Source organism: Cebus imitator, unplaced genomic scaffold, assembly GCF_001604975.1.
Source record: "Cebus imitator isolate Cc_AM_T3 unplaced genomic scaffold, Cebus_imitator-1.0 Scaffold71, whole genome shotgun sequence".
Taxonomy (NCBI): domain Eukaryota; kingdom Metazoa; phylum Chordata; class Mammalia; order Primates; family Cebidae; genus Cebus; species Cebus imitator.
In genome coordinates, this window is record NW_016107386.1 from 245,619 (window position 1) to 271,344 (window position 25,726).

Sequence of the window (25,726 nt, forward strand, 5' to 3'; positions counted from 1 at the left end):
CCACAGATGGATGACATCAGGCTCTCCAAACGACTTGTGGGAGTCCTCGTGCCAGATTCCCAACTTTCCAAGTAAAGCAGCATCTCCCGGCGACGGAAGGCTCAGGCTGTGTAATCAGCCAGACTTACTTTGGTTTGCACCTCAGCCCACTCCTTTACCAGCTGTGTGAACCTGGGTGCTTACCCTCCAAGAGTCCCCACCTTCCCATCTGCAAAATGGCTGTACTTGCAGAACCTGTCCCATAGTGTTGCTGTGAGATGTGAAGGAGATGAGCCCCAGGAAAGCCTTGCCATCGTGCCTGGAGCAGCTGTGAAGCATTATTATCACGAGATTGTTGGTGTGGCCTCTGGCACCCCTGAAGAAGGGAAAGGGCTCCACAATCCTCCCTGTGAACACAGTGTGTCCCCAGCCTGGATTAGGGGAACATTTTTCCTAGCCACAGAAGGGTCCTAGGTACCTCCAAGCTGCAGTAAATCAATGCTCTGGGGCTGGCCAGGAGACAGACCCCAAAGCCACCAGGGTTTGGCTCTATCTGCTAATTACGGAGCCTTGGTCTGGTGCTCAGTAAACAAAATAGCCAGTTCATCCCCCACCCCAGTGCTGGCTGGGGGGCTGGGGAGGAGCCCAGGAAGAACCCAGGAATGTGGTCCATGTAGTCCCAGGGAGGCCTCTGGGGCTACATGGACCACATTCAGATATACCTTTTAAAAAAAGTTTTATCATTATTATTGTTTTAAGCCAAACAGGAAGCATGAGACTGGTGTTTGGGCTGGAGCTGAGATGCTGGCAGAGGGTCTTTGAGCGGGTGACAAGCCAGCCATTCTTCATGCGGAAACAGTCCCTGCTGCCTCTCCCGAGGGCAGCCCTGGTGGAGGCCAGCCTTCGTGGCTCCCCAGGGAGACAGGCTTGTTTTGTTCTGGGTTTCCCAGGGCTTCACTGCTCATCTTGGAACCTTTGAGGAAGAATCCCCAGTGGGAGGGTGGAGGGAAACCCGTCTGTGTGGGGGTGCCCCCACTCCATCCAGCAGCGCAACAGGGTGGGGACCGAGGCAGAAGAGACTGGGCCAGGCAAGCTGGTAAAGTGCCAGGGTTTTAAGAAAATTGTGTAGGAGGACTCCAAAATGCGAGATTCTATCCATTGCTTTATATATATTTTTTGGTGCATACTGAGAAAAGTCTGCTGCTGCCTGAGTCTGGCAGTTGGGACAGTTTGGAATACCCGGGTTTCTTGGTTGTGTAGTCAAGAACCAGGGTGCAGGCTGGAGCTATAGGCCTGTGCCCCAGGTGGGTGTCAGAATCACCTGCAATCTGAGTTCACCTGTGAGCCAGATTGAAAATGCAACCAGATTCCCGCTTCCCGCTAGCCTCCTGCATCTGACTGTCTAGGGTCAGACAGTCTGAATCTGATGTTGGGTCCCTGTGTCTGGAATTCAGACAGGCTTGATAAGTGAACCTGACATGAAGCCAGACTGAGAACTGTGGAGTGCTGGAATGAGGAGACCCTGAGGCCTGAGAAGCTCCCTGTCACAGCCGCTGGTGGTGCCTGCAGGCAACCTCAGTCCTGGTGGCCAGGGGCATCTCTAACCTCTGCACTTTCTCTTCAGCTCAGGAAGGGCAAGAAGAAAGGAAAGAGCCCAGGGATAAGCCTGGCTTGCTCCTCTTGAGGCAGGAGAGATTGGGAAGCAGTTGGGGCCCCTCAAACTGGGGGGAATCTCCATAAGAACCAGTGTTGGCATGTGCTTTGTGTCAGGCCCTGTCCCTCGTCCTTTCCATTATTACCCCTGTGCTGCTTACAGCCCACCGTGGGATGTAGGCACCACCGCTCTCCCCCATTCTTAAACATTTATTTTTATTTTATATTTATTTGTTTAAGAGGTCTCACTCTGTTACAAGGCTAGAGTGCAGTGGTACAATCATAGCTCATTGCAGCCTCACTCCTGGGCTCAAGCAATCCTCCCACCCCAGCTTCCTGAGTGGCTGGAACTACAAGTGTGCACCACCTTGGGCTAGTTTTTAAATTTTTTGTAGAGATGTTGGGGTCTCACTCTGTTACCTGGGCTGGTCTCAAACTCCCGGCCTCAAGTGATCCTCCTGCCTCAGCCTCCTTAGTAGCTGGGATTACAGGTGCAAGCCACCATCCCCCAACATTCCCTATTTAAAAAAAAAAAAGAGATGAGGGTACTCAGGTCACATAGGACCTCAAGGTCTCACCACAGGTAGGTGGAGGAGCCAGGATTCAGAGTGGGCAGTGTGGTGCTGGAATCCGTGCGCTAAACCGTTTCTACTGCCACTTTGATGCACTGCAGAGCCAGCCCAGGAGGCCCCACATCTCACAGAGGAGAGGGGTCCTTCCCTTTCCTTGCCAAGAAGGCTTCGCCTCAGTTACAGAGCAGAAGGGGCAGACGGATGCTGGACATAGAGGGAAATCGTCAGTTTCCGTATGTTGGTTTCCTTTCTCTGCTCAGGATTCTCCCTGTAGTGTTCTCTCTCTGTCTCTCTTTCCTCGGTTTCTCTATTTCTCTCTGTGTGTCTGTCTGAGGTCTCTGAGCCCATCTCTGGCTGTGGCTTAGTTTGTTCCTGTGACCTTTCCCTGTGCCTCCATCTATGCTCTCATCTCAGCGTCTCCGGAGGGTTTTTCTCTCACCCTGATTCTGTCTTTGCCAGTCTCGTCTGCATGTCTCATCTCAGGATGCGGTCACATCCCAAGTGGGACTCTGGGAGAAGGGCAGGTGGAAGCCTGCTCTGGTCTGCATGGGAGTCTCCAGCAGGGATTAATGAAGGCAGAAGCCCTTGTAGGGGCGGGAAGCTGCTTCCTCTTCTCAGGAGACAGTGGGGAAGGGGAGGCAGCTTTCCCGAGAGTGGCTCATGTACAGGCACAGCTTTTGGAATCAGGTGGCAGTCTTGGCACCTGATGGGGAGGCTGTCCTGCCTCCTGTGGGCAGCCATGATGGCCAGCCATTGCTCTGTCCCCCTCCCAGAAGAACCATGATCATTTCCTCCCTTCCCTGGGCCATGCTGTGCTTGGGGGTCCTATGAGTACAAGGGGCTGGCAGTGGTCTCAGCCCTCACTCAGGTTAGCCTTGGAGAGTGGGCTTCGGAGTCCCTGTGGGCGGGAGTCTTGGGCCAGCTCTTCCCCTTCAATGACTGAACAGAGGTCCCAGGGTCTCATCTGTCTGTTCCATTGCCTAATCCCTGCCACCCCTGTGCTAGCTGTTCCTTCAAGGCCACACCTGCCCCATAGCTGTTCCTGCTAGAAACAGCTGAGCAGTGGCATGTGCCCAGGAAAGGGAGTGGCTCTCGTCAGGTCAGGCTGGCCCCTAAACCTTCTACCAGCTGTCAGCGATCCGGGTCAGGTAGGTGTCAGGAACAGGCTTGGGGCAGGGCTTTGCTCACCCTTGAATATCTTCTCAGTGGACAGCAGTTTTTTCTGGTCCAAGCCTTTGCCATCAACTGGAAGGAAGGGTTGGGGGTGAGAACCTGATCACATTTGTTGAACACTTGCTAAGGGTAAGTCATGCTGTTCAGAGTGGGGCTGAGGGGCTGGAGACACATAGAGCCCGAGCTGACCTGCAGACTGGTCAAGTGGACACGCCTAGGAGGCGCTCTCCGAAATGTCTCTGCGTGTAACCCACGTGCGTGCCTCCACCTTGGTGTGCTCCATACCCGGCTGCTATCTGGACGCCTCCCCACTCCCTTCTTCTCCTTTTCCTTCTCCCCCTTCCTTCCTCACTCTTCTCCTTCTCCTCCCCTACCTCCTCCCCTTTCTCGTCCTCTTCTTCTTGCTCCTCCCCTCCCCAGCACTGTCCTCCACCCCAGCGGACCCATCCTCCTGCCTCCTCACTTGCACCCCCCGAGTTTTTACTGGGACTCCCTGCCCTCCAGCCAGCCGCTGCCAGGGCTTCTCTGTGCTGCAGCTTCTCTCCAGTGTTTATTTGTAATTATGAACGTTTTCAATCCTATAGAAACTAATATCACTACTGCCCAGATTTAACACATGAATATTTTGCCACATTTGCTTCAGATACATCTTTTTTAAAGAAATAAAATGGTGCAGCGAGAAGAGGTGTCTGGTCAATGCTAGATTCCCTTCCTCCTGCCTCGGGTCTGCATGTAGGAGTGGAACTGGAGGTGGGTCTAGGAGAAGGGCTGGAGTTCAGGGAGGCTGGGAAGGCGCTCCAGGCACGGGCATCCACGTGGGCAAGGTGGGGGACAGGACCGCCTCGGGCATGCACAGAGGTGCTACCTGGGCTGATCCCTGCTTCCGTGACCCCTGCTTCTGTGATCTCTTGGGGTCTGGAACCCGGGGAGGGAGGCGCCTGGAAAAGGGCAGGCCTGCACACAGTGCTCTGGCAGTCCCCCAGCAGCAAGCACCGTCTCTCCCTGCACTTCATCCTCCTCCTGCACCTCATCCCAGGTTGGCAGCTGCCGGTGTTTGAAGGCAGCTGGGCTGCCACCTGGAGAAGTACCCTGCAGCTGGGCACCAGGGTGGGCTGGAAGACACCAAGATTTGCAGGGGGACTTTTCCTGTTGCATTTCCCAGGTCCCTGGCAGGAGGCAGTCCCCCACCCCCATCCCCACCCCTAGAGACAGCCTCATTAGACGGGCTGGCAGCAGAGCCTGGGAAGCACAGGCTGCCCCTCGCTGCGGGGGCTGCTGTGTAAGCCTTCCCTGGCAACACTGCCTGAGGTGTATTTTTAGCTCTAGGGATTCCTCTCTTTTTCCATCTGGGCTCCACCTTATTCTCCCCTTTCCCACTGTGAAGAAACACTGGGAAGTCCTTGGCATAAGGAGATTCCAAAAAGAAGTTACAGGAGATGCCTGTGGACAAAATAAATGCCTTACCTCAGTGACCAGGGAGGAAGCCAGCCAAGCAGCACGTGCCAGCTTTGAAGCCTTCAGACCTGCGCAGGCACACGGGCTGCCTGCGTCAGCTGCTATTTGCACCCGAGGTGCCACAAGGGATTCAAACCCAGTTGAGACCACCCCATCCCCGGCCAGTCATGTCCCATATCCAGCCCAGCAGCAAGCCAGTTCGCCCTCAGCTCATCCTCTCAGACCTCCCTCCAGAGACAGCCCGGATCTGCCCTCTTCCTCTCCGTCGACTCTGCCTGCACCCGGGTCCAGCTCCCCATCAACCTCTCACCTGGGCAACTGAAATAGCCTCTTGGGGTCTCTACATTCTCATTCTCACCTCCTCCATAACCCAGACTGCACAAGAATCAGAGCCCTCCTTCTAAAACATAAACCCTAACCTAGGAGACCGTGGCCTAGAACCTTTCTGAAAGACTCCCTTTCTTTTTGGAATGAACTCCAAACTCCTTACCCTGCTCCCAGGCCCTGGGTGATGGGCACTGCCTGCCCTTCCGGACCGGTCTCTGCCACCTTCCTGTCGCTTGTTGTCAGTGCCCCAGCTTGCTTGCTTCACCTGTTCCTTGGGCACCAAGCACAGGGCTGCCACTGGGCCTTTGTCCTTGCTGTTCCCTCCGCCTGCACTCCCTTCCCCCAGATCCCCAAGGAGCTGACTCCTAGGCACTCGGCCTCAGCTCACATGGCGCTTCTCATGGAATCAGGGACACCCCCCAGCCGTGCATTCATGTACTCTTGGTCACTTTGTCACATTCTATTGTCTTCAAAACACTTATTGCAATCTATTATTTATTATTATTATTTTTGAGAAGATAGAGTCTCCTTATGTTGCCTAGGCTGTTCTTGAGTTCCTGGGCTCAGGCAATCCTTCTACCTCAGCCTCCCAAAGTACTGGGATTACAGGCGTGAGCCACCATGCCCAGCCCCTTATCTTCTTAACTATTGTTTACTGTCTCATTCCTCACCTCTCTCCCCTTGCACCCAGAATGTGAGCTTTAGGGGAGCAGGCAAGGTCCTGCTCTATAGCTTCTGTTTTCCCGATGCCTAGAACAGTGACTGCCATATAGTGTGTGCTTGGGAGATCCTTATTGGGTGAATAAATGAATGCATAGTGAGCTGCCGCTGGGTATGAAGGAATGGGAGAGAGAGGCCTGCTGTCCTCCTCCTCCGCTTTAAGGCAAGTTCTTTGTGGCTCCCATTCCTCCTCCTGTGTGCCCATCTTTGCCTGTGGGCTATAGATTTACTATTGGGATTCACTTGTTAAGGATTAGATGAAATCTTTATAGCAGAGAACAATGAGGGCTTCTTAAATTTTAATGTGCACATGAATTACTTAGCAACCTTGCTAAAAGACATTCTGATTCAGCAGGTCCACCTGGGGTTTGAGATTTTGCTTTTCCATCAAGCTCTGAGATGATGCCAGTGCCACAGTCTGTCTTGAGCAGCACCGGCGGGGAGCGCTGGGTACGTGCATTTGCAGTCCCGCTTCTCCATGCCTCTCTTCTTCCTCTTCTTTTGGTCCCAGTGTGATCTTTTCCAGTGTGGTCTAGCCCTCTGTGACCAGGCAGGGATCTGACCTGAGGAACTTGGGCTTTGTGAGGAGCCCTGTTGCAGCACTTCCCAGAGGCTGCCCAGGAGTGGCGTGGGCTGCCTCAGGGAGGTGGTGGGTTCCCATCATTGGTTCCTCTGAGCTTAAGTGTCATGTGCCGGGTGTGTTGATGTTCCTGTGGCCAGGAGGAGGCCCCTTCCTGCAGTTCAGCTTTGTGTCCGTGTGCTTTCTACAAGCTTGTGAAACCAGGGTCTTCAGATATGGTTCATTCACCTAGAGTGACTTTCAGAGGCCATCTGGTAAGTCCTCTACCCTTCTCAGCCCTTCCTGGGGAAAGCATGGCATTCTAACCACTGTGCATGTGGGTTTGATAGCTAGGGCTGTGGGAGGGGGTGATGGCTTAGTTCCAGCAATAGTTGAGTCATGTACAGAATGTAATACCTGACTTGATTGGATCTGCGGATAGAACCTGCAGGAGGAAACCACATTTTCTACTGCCTTCCCTTGCCTCTTTTATTGTTTTGATAGATCTTGATTGAGCTCCTCTGTATGAGTCAGGGCAGGCTAAGTGCTGTGTAACAAACTCAGTGGCTTGACATAATAAACATTTATTTTCGGGAATGGGGAGGGAAAAAAAAAAGTAAAAATAAAATAAATAAATAAATAAATAAATAAATAAATAAATATTTTCTGCCCAGGTCCCAGACCAAAACAAGTCACTAGAGGGCTCTGCTCCAGGCAGTCATTCAGGAACTCAGACTCTCCCAACTGGTGACCCCACCCTGCATAGATTTTTATATCTAGCCAGCAGGCAAAGGAAGAGAGAATGTGGAGGATTACAGGGAGATTCTGTGGGTCAGGCCGGAGGGAGGTGTACATTACCCTGCTTACGTGTCACTGGTCAGGATTTAGTTCCATGACCGTACCTCCCAACAAGGGAGGCTGCGAAATGTATCCTAGTCATAGGTCCAGGTATGTTTTGGACACCATGATGGACAGTGGGAATATCAAGGCATGGACATGACTTTCAGGAAGCTTACAGGCTTTTGCAAGGAAAAAGTTTTATAAGCAAATAATTCAATCCAGTATGGTAAGTATAGTTCTAGAAGTGTGACCCATTTGCAGGAGTGATGGAGAGGAGGGAGCTGTGGAAAACACGTTATGCCTGGGGAGACCTCAGCAGGCCAGGCAGTGTGAGGGATGGACGAGCAAGGGTGGGAGGGCATGTGACTAGAGAGGTCACGAATAGGCTCGTGTCCGATAGGCAGCAGAGAGCCAGCAAAGGGTGTGAAGCCGGAGATGAAATCTGCAGATCAGGGAGCAAGTTGCAGCAACGTTAGAAACTGGTTTGAACTCAGCACTCTCCTTGCCAGGACCTTCAAAGAGTTTTCACGTGTATCTTGGTCTCTCACTGCAATCTCCGCCTCCTGGGTTCAAGTGATTCTCCTGCCTCAGCTTCCTGGATAGCTGGGATTACAGGCATGTGCCACCATGCATGGATAATTTTTTTGTATTTTTAGTAGAGACAGAGTTTCACCTTGTTGGTCAGGCTGGTCTTGAACTCCTGACCTCCTGATCCACCCGCCTTGGCCTCCCAAAGTGCTAGGATCTCCTTGCCCTGAGCCACAGCCTGGGCCCAGGACTGCTGAAAGTTTGTTTTGGCTTCATCTTTTAAGAAGCCATGACTCAGGTTCTGTGACTCCTGGGGTGACACTAGTCCTTCTGCCAGCAGCCAGCCTCAGAGCTGGCCACATGCAGAATCTCTGATCTGACTCCTTTTATCACTAGCTCACCGGGTGCTCTGCTGCCCTGGCCTCACGCCCTTCCCTTCTGGCCAAGGGGAGCTGAAGTCACCTGAGCAATCTGTGAGCCACCACACCCGGCCCGTCATGAAGTTTCTAACAGAGGAAGAAGGGGTGACGGTAGGGAGGTGACTCTCCAAGTCACCTGGTACAGGCAGTGCTTCTGGCTGGAGCCTGCTGGGCCTGCCTGTCCCTTAAGGGTTCCACCCAGCAGCGCAGGGCCTCAACGGTGGCTTCCAGTGTCTTCAAGGACGCTTTCAGGGCCCTCTCCTGAGTTCTAGGATGGCCCAGCCACTGTTGTTTACTGGAAAGACCAAAGAGGCTGGTGCTAGTTCACAGTCGCATGGCTCCATATTAACCGGGCAAGGCTGCAGGAAGGAGCTGAACCCTGCCTGCTTGACCCCAGCCTTCTGCGGTAGCCTATTCTTTGCCTTTTGCTTTTGACAAGACTTCGGGGGAAAAGAAGGTTCTGAGACTTACGGGTACCTTGACCCATTTGGAATAGAGAAAAAAATGGAGAATGGAGATGCTTGGGGAAGGGAAGGAGAAAGGCAAGGATGTTAGATTGCCATTTAGAAGTGTTCCAAAACTTGGTTTCCCTTTCCAGGAAGCCCATCAGGGTTGCACACTGGGGACCAGCTCTGGAATCTCCTTGCCCTGAGCCACAGCCTGGGCCCAGAACTGCTGAAAGTTTGTGTTGGCTTCATCTTTGCCAAAAAAGTGCTTTCTTTGTCCCAGATTTCGGTCTGAATTTGATGCTGTAGTGGCCAGGGCGCTTGGGGTACCACAGTTCTAGGCCATTTGGAGGATGAGAAGAATCAAGGAAAACTGGGGCTGGGGGTGTGGTTCATCCAGGAAGAGGTTCAAGCCTGTCCCCTGCCTTCCCCTCCCTCCTGCTTCAGGGCCTCCTCCTAGTTTGGATGATCCTTGGAGTTTGTGTGAGAGAGAAAGAGTGTCAGACAGCTTTGGGGAGAGTTTAGAAAACCTGGGAGTGGTCTCTGGCCAGGCTCGGGGATGGCTAGAGCCCCCCAGGAGGAAACAGGGTGACCACAGCCAGGAGCCTGCCAGAAAACACCTCGAGTCTGGGCAGACCTCCTTCTCCGGGGAACACCACTGGTGCCCTGGGCTGGGGCCAGGATTCCTCTGGCTGGCTGTCCCATGCACAGATGTTTCAACCATTCTCTGTCATCTATACTGGCCAGATGTGTCTTCCTAGAATTCTGCTTTCACAGTATTCCTCCTCTGCTCTTCATCCTCAGGGGCTCCCTATTGCCGGGAGGAGGAAGTCTGAGTTCTTTCTCTGTTTCAGATGACCCCTGCAGCCCTGCCTCTCACCCCGCCCCATGCATACCAGCACCGGGCTCCCAGCACTTCCTAGGGATGAAATGAGGGAAGTTCATAAGCTGGGGCTGGCACACTGGGGTATCAGGAGGAGGCTGGTGTGTAGCTCCCGTCCATAGTAAGAAGCCGGCCAGTCATGGTGGCTCACACCTATAATCTCAGAACTTTAGGAGGTTGAGTTGGGTGGATCGCTTGAGGTAAGGAGTTCAAGACTAGCCTGGCCAACATGACGAAATCCCATCTCTTCTAAAATACAAAACTTAGCTGGTCGAGGTACCTGTAATCCCAGCTACTCAGAGAGAGTAGAGCTGAGTCAGGAGAATTGCTTGAACCTGGGAGGCAGAGGTTGCAGTGAGCCGGGATGGTGCCACTATACTCCAGCCTGGGTGACAGAGCAAGACTCTGTATAAAAAAAAAAAAAAAAACAACTTAGTAAGAAGCCATGACTCAGGTTCTGTGACTCCTGGGGAGACACTAGTCCTTCTGCCAGCAGCCAGCCTCAGAGCTGGCCACATGCAGAATCTCTGATCTGACTCCTTTTATCACTCGCTCACCGGGTGCTCTGCTGCCCTGGCCTCACGCCCTTCCCTCCTGGCCAAGGGGAGCTGAAGTCACCTGAGCAATCTGTGTTGGGACAAAGCTCAACAGCCTTAGAAAGGGTGTGAAATTATAGGTGAAAAATCCCGAAGGCCTTACACCCATTGGCACTGAGGGTTAGATGGGCCTGGCAGACGGCCCTGAGCAGCTCCCTGAAAGCAGAAAGGGCTGAGGAGGGCATCAGAGATCAGGGAAACACCACTGGAGTCTCTTCACCTTAAAACTGGTGACCCGTTCATCTGGCACTCAGAGTAAGGCAAGCACACCTGCTCACCTGTATTCTCATTTCATCCGCACTTCGCATTTCGTCCGCACGGTGCCATGGGGCGCTGTTTCTACTCCCACGTCACAGATGAGAAAACGGGGTCACAGAGAGGTTAAGTGACTTGGCCAAGGTCACATAGCTGGGAAAGAATAAGCTGGAGTTCTGACTTCAGCCCTCCAGCATTCCACTACTAACTGGAACACTAATCGTGATAAAACAGCACTGAGAGAGGTGCCTCCTTCCGGGGGTTTCCTCTGTGCCTGGCCTGTGCTAAAGTGCTTTACATATTCATTTTCCTTTTCAATCTCAGCCTCCAGGGAGGGGGAAAACAGGCTTGGCCCCATTTTACAGATGAGTAGACTGAGGCTCAGAGAAATTAAGTGGGAATAATGACTCCTGGCATTTGGCAGCACTTGTTGCATCTTGGCTTTGGATCCTCACAACACCTGCGGAGACAGGCAGATGAGGCTGTGGTTGCCCAGAGAGGCCAAGCCACTTGCCCTGGTTGCCCAGCAATTTCTTGCAGACCAGAACTGGAATCCTCTTCTGTTGACTCCAACCTAGTGTTCTTTCTCCTGCACAAAGGCCATGGATCAGCATGGGGGTGCATGGAATGAGCCCACGGGGGTAGGTTTGGGGATAGGCCTGGGTAGCCAGCCTACTTGGGCACCTTTTGGGCATCAGAGAGAGGCTTTCTATGGCTTGAGGATTTCCCCTGGGATTGCATTGCATCCTCCGGCACATCTTTACTTAATTCACCCCATATACTCGCTGCAGGTGTCGGGCTATCCGCCCAGGCCCAGCATGTGAGATGTCACATCCTGGCCAGTCCCCACGCACAGAATGAGCTGCTGGGAAAGCCAGAGGCCTCCTTGCCAACACTGGCCCACGCGCACCAGCTGGGCAGCTCCCCTGGGGGTCTCAAGATGCCCAGAGCCAAGTTGGGCTGAGCCGAGACGCCTCCCAGACCCGTCTGCCCTTCTCACGGTCTCCCTGCCCCTCCCTGACCTCAGGTCGTAGTTGCCTAAGCACTTTCCCTGGCATGAGGGACACAGCCTGGTGTCATAACACGAGTGATGGTGACAGCAGTGATAAGAATAGCTGGTGTGTACTGAGCACTTAATTCAGTGCCAGCTTCTGTGCCAGGCGCTTTACACACATTATCTCATTTAATCCTCTCACCCACTCGACCGGTCAGGTTCTGTCCCTGTCCTCATTTCACAGATGAGTGATTTGAACACTGAGCTGCTAGCAATGCACCATTTATTTTTCTTCTTCACATTTTCTAAAATGTTATGTAAGCACCACTGTGATTCAGGAGGAGACCCTTCATAGTATACGGGCAGACATTTCTCTTTTAATGGCTATGTTTTGCTTTAATGTGTGTTAATGGTATAGGTTGAAGTTTTTATGTGTTCCTCCCAAAATTCATACATTGCAGCCCTAGCTTCTGGTACCTCAGAATGTGACCTTATTTGGGAATAGTAGGGTCATCAGGATGTAATTAGTTGAGATCATCGGGAGTAGGGTGGCTCCCTAATCTAACATGACTGATGTCCCTATGAAAGGGGAAAATTTAGACGCAGAAACACAGGGAGGTCATCATGTGGAGACGAAGGCAGAGATCAAGGTGATGCTTTTACAAACCAAGAAATGCCATAGATGACTTACAGCCCTGAAGCTAGGGGACAGGCATGGCACAGAGCCTCCCTCATAGCTCTCAGAAGGAACCAATCTGCCCACACCTGGATGTCGGACTTCTAGCCTCCAGGACTGTGAGACAATCAAATTCTGTTAAGACACCTAGTTTGTGGAACTTTGTTAGACTGGCCCCAGCAAACTAAATACAGTTAGAATACACACACACACACACACACACACACACACACACGCATGTACACAATACACTTTTTTTTTTTGAGACAGGGTCTAGCTCTGTCACTCAGGCTGGAGTACGGTGGCACTATCATGGCTTACTGCAGCCTTAACCTCCTGGGCTCAATTGATCCTCTGTCCTCAGCCTCCCAAGTAGCTGAGACCACAGGTGCACACCACCAAACCCAGCTTATTTCTATATATTTTGTAGAGGTGAAGTCTCACCATGTTGCTCAGGCTGGTCTGAAGCTCCTGGGCTCAAGCGATCCTTCTGCCTTGGTCTCCCAAAGGTCTGGGAGTACAGGTATGAGCCATGGTGTCCGGCCTATACAGTTATGATTTGAACACAGAGAAAGGGGCCATGAGCCAAATAATATAGGCGGCCTCTAGAAGCTAAAAAAAGGCAAAGAAAACGATGCATCTTGAGAGCCCGGGAATGGAAATGGCTCTGCTTTCCCCGACCCAGACACTATGGACAGCAGCTTAGTGAGCGTGTGTCATTATTGATCAGGCATCTGAGACATCCCACCTGCCAGTCCCCACTCCAGAGACGCCAGCCACATGCAGTGCCATCCTTGAGCTGAGTTCTGGAGATGACTTCTCCATCTTGTCACACAGCTGGTGATGCTTTAGGGTGCTCTAATTCCCCCTGAGAGTGGCACATCAGGCATCTGCCCTCAGCCAGCCCTGGTGCCAGCTGTGTGGTCATCCTCAAGTCGCTGGAATAAATGATCAGGGACCTCCACCCTGGATCCCAGCACTTTCTCTGACACATGGCAGCATTTCATGGAATCCATGAGCAAAGCAATCACTCCCATCCCACTGCTTCCTGTAGCAACCCTGACAGACCCACTGCCGAGCCTGAGACCCTGCCATTCCTCCTTCTGGAAGGCCTTCTTTCGGTTTCCAACCTTTATTCAAGGCCTGGCTCTGATGTCTCTTCTGAGACATCCCTTTGCTCACTCCGGCCTCACGGATCTTGTCCCTTCCTAAACTCCCATCACCTGGCTTGTCATACCACTCAGCCAGTTGACACCCACCTAATGCTGCTAGGTAAGTCCCTTGTGCCTGTGCAGTGTCCCAACTCCCACTCAGATCACAGACCATGACTGACACTCCTAGATCCCGCTGCTGTGGTAAAGGCCTGGTTGGGAAGGGATAGGAAGTGGTGAAGTCTTGCATGTTTTCCAGAAAATGGTCAAAGAATTCTCTGACTTGTTAGGGAACTGTAGAACCTGGAGTGGGCTCCCTCTCAAAGTTGGGGTGTGTTCTGGCACTGTGTATCTAGTGAGGCATGGACCATGTCCCAGTTAAATGCATCCCAGGGTGGACAGGTCCTCTCTGCCTCCTCTCTCTCTCTCCCTGGGGGTTCCTTCAGGCCCACCTGGGGTGCCAGGTCTGCTCCACGAAGTGCTGTCGTGATTTTGACGGGAGCGCCTGCAGGCCCTCTTGTCCACCCATCTTCAACCTGGCCCTGTCCCGGGAACTTTCTGAGCAAGTGCCACGCTGCATCATGGCCATGCCTTCTTTTCTGTTTATGGGACACATCCACGACAGTGTATTCTCTGGGTTCTCCCATCTTCCCTGTTGTCGAGTCTGGCCAGTAGACTGGCTGAGCGACACATGAAAATTACACTTACACAGGTTTTTGCCTGAGAGGCCACAGCCAGGGAGCTAGCACCACTTTGGCTCCTCCGAAGAGTGTCCCTGTGCCATCTCGATCAGCCAGAGAGGCTCTGCATTTATTTAGTACAGATTTAATGACAAAGGTCTCAAGTAAACACCATTAGTGGGTAATTAACGTTGCCAACTGGAGTAGAGAGCAGTTCTGCCCAGGGATGATCAAAGGTCGGTCTTAGGGCAACAAGCTATTTAGATAAGCTCCTCTACATTCCCTTGTTATCTGCTCTTTGCTATTAGCTCAAGGTAAGAGGATTAGGCTGCCTCAGCCATAACCCCTTTCCCAAAGCTTTTGCCAAATCTTCCAGTCTTCCAAGAAGATTTGCATCTTTATAATTTTTCCCACTACCCTGACCGATCTCCTCCACCCTGTGAGTTACATCTTCTAACACCATTGCATAGACAGGATCAGAGGCTTGGAAAGGGTTACTCGGTCAGCCAGTGTGGTTTTTAGAGCCTGGGCTCCAGACTCGCTCTGCTCGGTGCCCTGTGCATGGCTGCTCCTAGGGTGACAAGGAGCAGGAGAGAAGTTCCATGAATACTCCTTGGGGAGAGGCCAGTGTTGGCCTCAGCTCCCTCCTGGTCCAAGCTCTGCCCCACCTGGTACCTCTGTCCTCTCTGGACCTTGTCCTTGCTCTCCTGGCTGTCCATACTGTAAAACCTGAGGGTCCTTCTTTTTTTCTTGAGACAAGGTCTTGCTCTGTCACCCAGGCTGGAGTGCAGTAGTGTGATCATAGCTCACTGCAGCCTTGAACTCCTGGGCTCAAGCAATATTTCCATCTTGGCCTCCTGATAGCTGGGACTACAGGCACGTGCCACTGTGCCCAGATAATTTTTAAAATTATTATTTATATATATATATATTTTTTTTTTTTGAGAGAGTCTTACTCTGTCACCAGGTACCAGGCTGGAGTGCAGTGGCGTGATCTCAGCTCACTTCAACCTCAAATTATTATTCTTTAGAGATGGGGTCTCACCGTGTTGTCCAGGCTGCTCCCAAACTCCTGGGCTCAAGTAATCCTTCCATCTGAGCCTCCCAAAGTGCTGGGATTACAGGCATGAGCCATGACACCTGGCCCACTTATAGATCTTAGGTTCTCATTCTCTCTCTCTTTTCCTTTTCTTTTTTTTTTGCGGGGGAGGGAAGGGGTGTTGCTTTTTTTTTTTTTAAAGACAAGTTCTTGCTCTGTTGCCCAAGCTGGGGTGCAGTGGTACAATCATGACTTACTGTATTCTTAGCCTCCTGGGTTCAAGCAATCCTCCCACCTTAGCCTCCCAAGTAGCTGGGACTACAGGTGTGTGCCACCACACCTGGCTAATTTTTTTGTTTTTTGTACAGACAAGGTCTCACTATGTTACCCAGGCTGGTCACAAACTCCTGGACTCAAGTGATCCTACCACGTAAGCCTCTGGAAGTGCTGGGTTTACAGGTGTGAACCACCACACTCAGCTTCTTTTTCCTCTTTTTATTTCTGTATTTTTTTTATTGCGGTAAAATATACAAAACTTAAAATTTATCATTTTAAATGTTTAAGTGTACATTTCAGTAGCATTAAGTATATTCACATTGCTCTGTGGCCATCATGCTATCCTTCTCCAGAGGTTTCTCATGCTGTTTTCTCTTTCAAGGCCTCATGTCTTATACCTTCTACAGGTTAATTTCTTTTTAATGAGAGTATGAGAATCCTTCAAGGTCTAAAGGTGTGCAGCTCCTGAGGATTCTTTTTGATTTTGTGTGGAACTTCATATTGGTTGTGAATACTGACGGTTTTATTTCATCCACCTGTTTTTATGCCTCTCCCCACCCCGCCCCGTGTGTGTGTGTGTGTGTGTGTGTGTGTGTGTGTGTGTGTGTGTCTGTGTGTGTGTGAATTCCTTGGCAAGGATCGTTAGTACAATAATGGATAGAAGTAGTGACAGTGGGTAGTGTCCTTGTTTTGTTCCATTGTTTTATCATTGTTTTTTGTTAATAGACATTTTCAGTTTAAGAAAATTTACTCCAGTTCTTGTTTGCTGATTTGTTTTTGTTTTTTTGAGACAAGGTTTTTGTTTTTGTTTTTGTTTTGAGATAAGATTGCCCTTGTCTCTGTTGCCCAGGCTGGAGTACACGTGGTGCAGTGATGGCTTACTGTAACCTTGAACTCCTGATCTCAAGCAGCCCTCCTATCTCAGCCTCCTGAGTACCTGGGTCTACAGGCCCTTGCCACCACACCTGGCTTGCCCAGCTAATTTCTGTATTTTTAGTAGAGGCAGGGTTCAACCATGTTGGCCAACCTGGTCTCGAACTCCTAAACTCAAGTGATCCACCTGCCTCAGCTTCCCAAAGTGCTGGGATTACAGGCATGAACCACTGCACCCTACTGAAAAATTCTTCAGCAAAATATTAGCAAGTCAAATCCAGCAGTATCTAGAAAGGAAAGCCCATCATAACCAAGTCGAGTTTATCTCAAAAACTGCAACTTGGTTCAATATTCAAAAGGAATCAGTGTAGTTCACCACAGTAACAGAATAGACTGGGGTGGGGGGGGAATTGTATCAATAGTGTCTGTCTTAGACCATTTTGTGTTGTTATAACACAATACCTGAGACTAGAAAAAGGAAGAAGTAAAACTGTATCTTTTATTGGTAACATGATTGTCTATGTAGAAATTAACCAATGTATTCTGAAACTGGGTAATTTATAAAGAAAAGACGTTTATTTAGCTCACAATTCTGTGGACTAGGAAGTTCAAGGGCATGGTCCTGGCTTCTGGTGAGGGCTTTCATGCCGTGTCACAATATGGCAATGAAGGTCAAGGGGACTGGATATGTTAGAAGAGGCAAAACCTGGCTGGGCGCAGTGGCTCATGCACTTTGGGAGGCAGAGGCTGGCAGATCACGAGGTCAGGAGTTTGAGACCAGCCTGGCCAGCATGGTGAAACCCCATCTCTACTAAAAATACAAAAAATTAGCCAGGCATGGTGGTGTGCACCTGAGTCCTGCTACTCTGGAGGCTGAGGCAGGAGAATTGCTTGAACCTGGCAGGCAGAGGTTGCAGTGAGCCAAGATCGCACCACTGCACTCCAGCCTGGGCAACAGAGTGAGACTCTGTCTCAAAAAAAAAAAGAAAAAAGAAAGAAGAGGCAAAACCTAAAATGTGTCCTCGCTTTACGACAATCCATTCTCACAGGAACTAATTCACTTAATTCACTCCTAAGAGAACTAATGCAGTCTGGAAAGAGTGAGAACTCAATCACTACCACAAGACTGGCACCAAACCATTCATGAGGGATCTTACCCATGACTGAAACACCTCCCACTAGGCCCCACCTCCCAACACACCACATTGGGGATCAAATTTCAAAATGCATTTTGGTTAGGACAAACCAGTCATATCCAAACCATAGGAAGTAGTTTCAATAAAGCATCTGACAAAATTCAGCACACATTTTTGATTTTTTAAATCTCAGCAAACTAGAAATCTAAGGAAAACTTCCTCACCTGAGCATATACAAAAAACCTATCACTATCATAATACTCAATGGTGAAAGATCAAATACTTTCCTCCTAAGATGGAATAAGGCACGAATTTTCTCCCTTTTCTTATTCAAAATTGTGCTGGACAATCTAGCCAGTGAAATAAGGCAAGAAAAGAAAAAAGCATGCAGATTGAAAAAAGGAAGACGTAAAACTCTCTTTTATTGGTAACATGATTGTCTATGTGGAAAATACTAAGGAATCTCCAAAACAAAACAAAAAAAAAGAGAATTAATTTTAATTAATTTTGTTAAGTAATTTTAACAAAGTTGCAGGATACAAGGTCAACATATAAAAATAAATTATATTTCTATACACTAGCACCAAACAATTAGAAAATAAAATTAAAACACAAATAATATTAAGAACACTTAGTAATGAATTTAATGAATGATATGCAAGAGCTTTACACTGAAAGCTATAATACATTGCTGAATGAATTGAAGAAAATCTAAATACATGGAAAGATTTACCGTGTTCATAGACTGGAACTTTTAATATTGTTAAGATAGCTACTCTTGCTAAATGTATATATAGGTTCAGTGCAACCCTAATTTTAAAAAAAATCCTCAGGAAGGATTTTGTTGTTATAGAAATTAGCCAATTTATTCTGAAATGTGTTTGAAGATGCATAGGATCTAGAATGACCAAAATAATTTTGAAAAAGAAGAAAAAGTTTAATTTCAAGACTGACTAAAAACCTACAGTAGTCAAAAAAAGATGGTGCTGGTGACAGGTAGATATAGATACAGGTATAGGTCTAGATACAGTTATATCAATGGGACAGCATAGAGAGTCCAGAAACACACCCACACATATATAGTTGAATTTTGACATAGGAGTTAATGTAATTCAACAGGGAAAGGATAGTCTTTTCAGCAAATTGTTCTGAAATGACAGTATATCTATACCCAAATATTATTTATTGAGGTTTGATGTTAGATTTAATTTGAACAGGATTCTGCTGAAGTCTTCTTCCTCTTAAAAAAATGATTTGCTAGTAGCTATTTTTAAAGATGCAGTCCAAGTCCCTCCTAAATCTGTTGTTTTTCTATCTTCATGTCAGATTGGCTCGACAGGGGTGCCAAGAACATTCAAGGGCAAAGGGTGCTTGCTCTTGGGCAGTGAGATGCACTTGTGTCAATGTGTAAATCACAAAACGCGGTGTGAAGTGCTGACATAGGGAATACAAACTGGAATTGCTGTGAGAATTCAAAGAAAGGAGGCATGACCTCTGGCTGGGATGGCCAAAGAAGGCTTCCTGTAGGAGGTACCGCTTGTAAAGTCATCAAAGCACAGAAGGGATAAGGGAAGTGCATTTCAAGCCACAAGGTGTGTACACTTTAAGAAAAACCACACTTATCATTATTGGCCCTCTTTTTCTGTGATGCTTGCCAATGTGTCCCCGTCATGTAACACAGGGACTGCTTAGTCCTCAGCTAAGTGGAATGAACAAATGAATTCTGAGGTTTCCCACGATCTTGCGTGGTCCCCACAGAGACTGGGTGGTCTCACCTTTTTTTTTATTTTATTTTATTTTTATTTTTAAGAGAGAGTTTCGCTCTTATCGCACAGGCTGGAGTGCAGTGGGGGAGATCTCGGCTCACTGTAACCTCCACCTCCTGGGCTCAAGTGATTCTCCTGCCTCACCCTCCTGAGTAGCTGGGATTACAGGCGCCCGCCACCATGCCCGGCTAATTTTTGTATTTTTAGTAGAGACGGATTTCACCCTGTGGTCAGACTGGTCTTGAACCCTTGACCTCAGGTGATCCGCCCGCCTCGGCATCCCAAGGTGCCGGAATTACAGGCGTGAACGACCAAGCCTGGCCGTCCCTGTCTCTTTTTAAGGGGAATTTCTGGAACAGGAAAGCCATCAGCTTTTTTGTAGTAATGCACTCTTTGTTCTAGAGCTAGAGAGAAATGGGCACAATGGATAAAGTTTGAGGATTGAGGCCCCGAAAGCTGGAGTCGCTGGGAGCTCCACCCTCTGGGAGGGGCGAGGAGCCGGCTTCTGGCTTACAGCTGTGCCCCAGCTAGGCCCGCCCGCCCTCGCCATCCCCATCCCCAGCGTGGATTGCTGCGGAGCCCTGCCCAGGGAGAGCTGCCGAATCAGCTTTGTCTGGCTGTAGCGAGCGCGTGGAGCCCAGCTGTCCCCTATCTCTCACACGATCCACCCTTTAGATAAACAGCCTGGCCTCCTGCACACACTGCGAGGTTCTGATGTGGTTGCGAGGGGCTCCATTAGCCAAACGCCTCTCACTCCAGCCAGGACCCTGGCGATGGGCCCTGCTTTTCCTCCAGCCCGAGTCAGGCCCCTGCGGGAGTGACGGGAGAATCCACTTCCTCCCTGCGAAGGTGGCCCCGCAGGACTCTCCGCTGGGCGGGGCCTTCCTGCCTCGCCGCCCCGCGCCCGGGCTTCCTCCTCCCAGAGGGCGGGGCAGCCGGCTCTGGAGACAGCCTCGGCTCAGCCCGGATTGTATCTGTGGAAACCAGCCCGGCAAATTGGGTACTGACCAGGTTACAGGGCCCGCTTCGCAGGCTGCCCGGCCCCCTGGGAGGGTGACATTTGCACTCTCCCTCACCGCCCGCCGCTCTGCCGAATTGAGGGCCGAGATGCTGAACTGGGCAGCTGCGCCAGCTGCAAGCGCCACACGGAGTGAACTCGACTGGGCCGCGGTGATTTGGCTTGCTCTTCAGTCTGAGCCTGGAGATTTGCTTTTGTTCCAAGTTGTCTTGTGGGCCGAAAAGGTGTCCCGTCCCTAGCAGCTAATTAGCTGTGCTTCCGTTTTCCGTGGCCAGTGGCCCATGAGGGTGAGGGATGACTGACAGGGACAGCAGCCCCACGACTCTGCTGGCTTGGCCTGGTGGTAGGATTAGGTGACAGGTGTGGCTGGGCTTAGCACCTGAGGTCCCACGCAGACCCGCTGAATCAGAACCTGCCAAGAACCGTGGATGCATGTGGAAGGTTGTGAAGCCCGGCTCATGGGTGGGTGGGTGGGTGGGTGTGTGTGTGTGTGTGTGTGTGTGTGTGCAGTGTGTGTGGTGGTGTTTTGATGAAGTCTCGCTCCGGCAGGCTGGAGTTCAGTGGTGCGATCTTGGCTCACTGCCGCCTCCGCCCCTCAGGTTGAAGCGACTCTCCTGCCTCAGCTGGGACTACAGATATGCACCACCAAGCCCAGCTAATTTTTATATTTTTTTAGTAGAGATGGGGTTTCGCAGGCTGCTCTGCAAACTCCCGGCCTCAAGCAGTCCTCCAGCCTTGTCCTCCCAAAGTGCTGGGATTACAGGCGTGAGCTACCACACCCAGCCGCCAGGCTGCAGTTTAGCTTATTTCTAGCACCTAAGGCAGAACCTGATGTGGAGAAGGCGTACAGTAACTGTTCCTGGAGGAAAGGGATGAGTGCAGGAGGCCCGCCGCCTCCACCCGCTCCTCACCGCACCACAGTCCCTCTGCACTGTGACTGAGAATTGCAGGCTCTTAGGTCTGGAAGAGAGGGAGGAGTCAGAACATAGGCATGTCAGAGCTGGGGGAAGAAAATGAAAACTTTTTGTAGCCTAACTCCCTCAAGCCCCGGAGAGATACAGCAACTTGGGTGAGGTACCACCACTTGTGTGGCACAGCAAGTCACCTTGTTTTGGGAGACAGGTGGGTGAGATAAGAACAAATCATTCCATGCCTGGGCCCGTGTTGCTGGGCCCCCCATCTCAGCACCTCTTCATCAGAAACCTATGGAGCATTTCTCAGAGGCCCCAATAACATGTTAGTTATCCGTTTATTAATTCTCATTCTTATGGAAAAGATTTAAGGTACTTATAAACATGCATAGAATACAACAAGATAAAAAGTAAAAAGGAATACATTGGTATTAAGGAAACGTGCACAGATGTGTGAACAAAGGTATTCACTATATATAGCGCTATATATAGTAGTCAAACGTCAGAAACAACCTAAATCCCAACAGTAAGGAGTGGGTAAATACACTATGGCTCATGCAGACACTGAAATTCTGTGTCCTGATTAAGAATGCTGACCGGACATAGTGGCTCACGCCTGTAATCTCAGTGTTTTGGGAGGCCAGGGTAGGAGGATCGCTTGAAGCCAGGATCTTGAGAACAGCCACACAGTGAAATCCCATCCCTACAAAATAATTTTTTACACTAGCTGGACATTGTGGCACACGCCTATTCCTAATTATACCAGAGGCTGAAGTGGAAGGATCACTTGAGCCCAGGAGTTTGAGGCTGCAGCAAGCTATGATTACACACTGTACTCCAGCCTGGGCAACAGAGTGAGACCCGGTCTGTCAAGAAAAAAGAATGATGATATGAAAGTATTCATCGACATGGAAAAATGTTCTTTATATAGTGTAAAAGTATTGGTGGGTTCATTTTATTTGCATGCATGGGAAAATGCCTAGCAAGGATAGATACCCCAAAATATTAATGTCAGGGGAGAGATTATGAGTGATTCTTACTCTCTTTTTGACCAGCCACTGCTTTTGGAACTTCTAGTTTTTTCCCTGAGTGAACATGAATTACTTATGTCATAATGTAACATAGAAATGAAATTTACAAAAACAATATGGGCAAGGAAAATGGGAAAAGGAATCCTAATCTGTGTAGAATTTATGTGAAAATGAATTAACTTTAAAAATCCTTTGCTGAACATGTAGGTGTAGGAAAGAAAAAAAAGTCCTGTTTATAGTGTTATGGCCCAGTTGCTGTTTTTACATATAGCAGGTAATTATTAAATGTTTGAGAGTTTGACTTCAACATTGAGAATTCATGTGGCCAGGCACGGTGGCTCACACCTGTAATCCCAGCACTTTGGGAGGCTGAGGCAGGTGGATCACTTGAGGCAAGGAGTTCAAGACCAGACTGGCCAACATGGCGAAATCCCATCTCTACTAAAAATACAAATGTTAGCCAGGTGTGGTGGCGCACACTTGTAATCTCAGCTATGAGAATCGCTTGATCCTGGGAGGCAGAGGTTGCAGTGAGCTGAGGTCATGCCACTGCACTCCAGGCTGGGTGACAGAGCAAGACTCTGTCTCAAAAAAAACCAAAAAAAAAGCAAAAAGAAAAATTCATGAGCCAGCTTTTGCTAAATATCCATCTGTATTCAGGGAATTGAAAGTTAATCATGCTGCAGTCTCTGTCTTGTTTTGAATGGAATCACCAGTGACCTGCCCTTCATTATATGGGATCTAAATAGCCTGGGTATGTTGGGTAATTATTATGCAAGAGACAGTTCTAAAATTGTGTATTAGAGCTGGATGGGTAGATGAAGGAATGGATGGATGGAAATACACACACACACACACACACACACACACACACACACACACAGAGTCTAGCCTAGGACCATTCTATAGCTTGGATATTTGTTCCCCTCAAACCTCATATTGAAATTTGATACCTAGTGTTGGAGGTGGGCCTAATGGGAGGTGTTTGGGTCACTGGGGCTGATCTCTCATGAATAGTTGGTGCTGTTCTCCTGGTAATGAGTGAGTCCCACGAGAGCTGGTTGTTAAAAAGAGGCTGGCACCTCCCCCTTGCCCTCTGCTTCCTGTCTTGCCCTGTGATTTCTGCACATGCCGGCTCCCCTTCGCCTTCTGCCGTGAGTGGAAGCAGCCTGAGGCTTCACCAGATGCCCAGTAGAATTGTGTGAGCCAAGCTAAATAAGCTGCTTTTTTTGATAAATTACCCAGCCTTGGGTATTCCTTTATAGCAACACTAAACAGACTTTCACCACCTCCAATGCTAACACCTTGGTCCAAGTTGCCTTCAGTAGGATCCTAACTGGTCTCCCTGCTTCTACCCTGTGGTCTATTCCCTACACCATAGCTAGAGCCGTCTTTTCTAAGTGTGAAGCAGATCATCTCTCTCTACACAGAACCCTCCAGGACTTCCCCTTCCCTCATGATAAGCCCCGAGTCTTCACCACAGCCTCACCAGGCCTTCCATGCCCTGACCCATCCTGCCTCTCAGATCTCATTGGCTGTTCCTCTGCTCCTGGCTCATACTGCTCCGGCCACATTGCCCTTGTCAGGTTCATCGTATGTCCTGCTTCCCTGCCGGAAAGGTTCTCCCTCTCCAGTGTAGCTTGCTCCTCGCCCCCTGCAGGTCTCTGCGAAATTGCTAGCTCGGGGTCCGGCCTTCCTTGTCACCCTATATAAAGTGACAAGTTGTGTTCTTTCTAGTACCTTATCCTACTAGATTTTCCTCTGCAGCACTGACCTCATCTTTCCTTGCATATGACGTATTTATTTGTTTACTGTTTGTCTCCCTCCACTAGAGCGTAAACTCCCAGAGGACAGGGATTTTGTCTGTTGTCTTTACTGCCCTTTCCTTAATGCCCTGTGCTGTAAAGTGCATGCTCAATATATATTTGAAGGACTGATTGGACTTCAAAGATCGTGTGATTGATCCTTCTCATTCTACCAAGGAGGGGCCTGAGGCCCAACCTTGAGAGGCTCCGTTCCTTGCCTGGGGTCACACAGCTGGAGCTGCAAGACTAGATCATGACTCCCCTCTTGCCTGTGCCTCGGAAAGGAGATCAGCCACACACAAAGGGGCCCTGGCCTCATCCATCCTGTGTCCTGTGCGTTTTTCCAGTTTACATGGAATTTCAGCCCAGAATAGCAAAGAAAAAACAGTTATTTCTCTAGAACCCTGGAAACTCTTCCAGTGGGTCTGTCCCTAAAAAAACAGCAGCGATCTCAGGGTGGGAAGGTAGGAAGCGGAGGAGGGGTCTTCCGGCAGCGGGGGCAATAGGATGGATTTGGTTTTGCAATTAAAATAACAGCTGAGTCTGTTTCCACAGCGCAGTTCTGGAAGGCGGGTGGTCTGTCTAAAGTATCAGGTGGGGCCTTCCCCCATCCTGGCCCAAGAGGGTTTGGGATGGCCAGTGGCTGAAGGATTCACACCACAGATGAAGTAGGAAAGAAACTGGGCCCAGAGGAGCCTCTGGAAACTCTATGGGCAGCCTGGCCTGAAAGCCTCTGGTCCGCACTCCAGCCTTCCTCGGGTCATCTCCTGACCCCTCCCCCTGCACTCTTACCCGCTTCCTGAGATTGGTCAGTTGCCCTCTTTGAAGCAGAGAGAGCTTTGGCCTCCTCCCTCTCACGCCCCTTGCGGTTTGTTAATTGTCTGTGAAATGAGGGATCTCAGGCATCACTCATCCGTGTGAGGACAGTGGGGCCCTGGAGCAGTGGAGTGGGAAAGGGATGATGAGGAATGTTCTGGTCGTCTGAATCCTGTCCCTCTGTCTGGCTTCTCAGATGCAGCTTTTGGATAAGTTTCCCATTGAAGGTGGCCAGAAGGACCCCAAGCAAAGGATCATCCCCTTCCTCCCAGGTAAGCATTGGGTGGCTCCACCCAGGGAGAGGGATAAGTGGAGAAGGATCAGTCCTTCTCTTAGGGGGAGAAGAGGCTACTAAGCAGCAAATTCTGGGCCGGGCATGCAGGGGAATCTGCATATGAACAATTCCCCCAGGGGATTTGGAAGCTCCGGATTGTGAAAGCCTCCATCCTCCAAATGGCTTCTCCTACCATTGCAAGACCGTCTCTGCTGGTTCTTGGCCTGCAGCTTCCGAGGAGTTTCCCCAACTCCTGGACTTTGGTCTCCTTTTCACAAAAGCACAGAGAGAGCAAGTTCTCCTGTGAGCAGATGCAGAGCCGCAGGCTGAGCTCATTGTACTGGCTCCCATTCTAATCACAGATACATTGAGCACTCTCCCTGGCCTCATCTCTTTCGGTCCTCACGTTGCCTTATACAGAAGAGGTGGCTTACAACATTTTGGAGCATGTTTAAGGCATTCAATTATGTTATGTAATTTAGAGGAAAGCTCAGGTGTATCATTACCTTTTATTTTGATGATATCTTAAGTGTGTATAGAGATTTATAGCTACGGAGTGCTTTTTTGTTATCATATGCACATTGCCATACTGAGGCGTGTACTACAATCTCCCCCAGTGGTTGAAGATGTTGGGTTCAGACAGGTTAAAGAACTGCCCATAAGCTGGGCGCAGTGGCTCATGCCTGTAATCCCAGCACTTTGGGAGGCCGAGGTGGGTGGATCATGAGGTCAGGAGTTCGAGACCAGCCTGGCCAACATGGTGAAACCCTGTCTCTACTAAAAATACAAAAGAAAAATAGCTAGGTGTGGTAGTCCCAGCTACTTGGGAGGCTGAGACGGGAGAATCACTTGAATCCAGGAGGCAGAAGTTGCAG

At 49.9% G+C, this 25,726-nt stretch overlaps 1 protein-coding gene across 3 annotated transcripts in view; it reads left to right on the top strand.

Moving 5' to 3' along the window:
* The window catches only part of SH3PXD2A (SH3 and PX domains 2A), a 253,525-nt gene that overhangs the window by 68,390 nt on the left and 159,409 nt on the right, over positions 1-25,726 (top strand). For all 3 annotated transcript variants that reach the window (XM_017531126.2, XM_017531128.2, XM_017531127.2), the window contains exon 3: positions 24,774-24,849. In XM_017531126.2, coding sequence (XP_017386615.1) covers positions 24,774-24,849 — 76 coding nt within the window. The remainder of the gene's footprint in view (positions 1-24,773; positions 24,850-25,726) is intronic.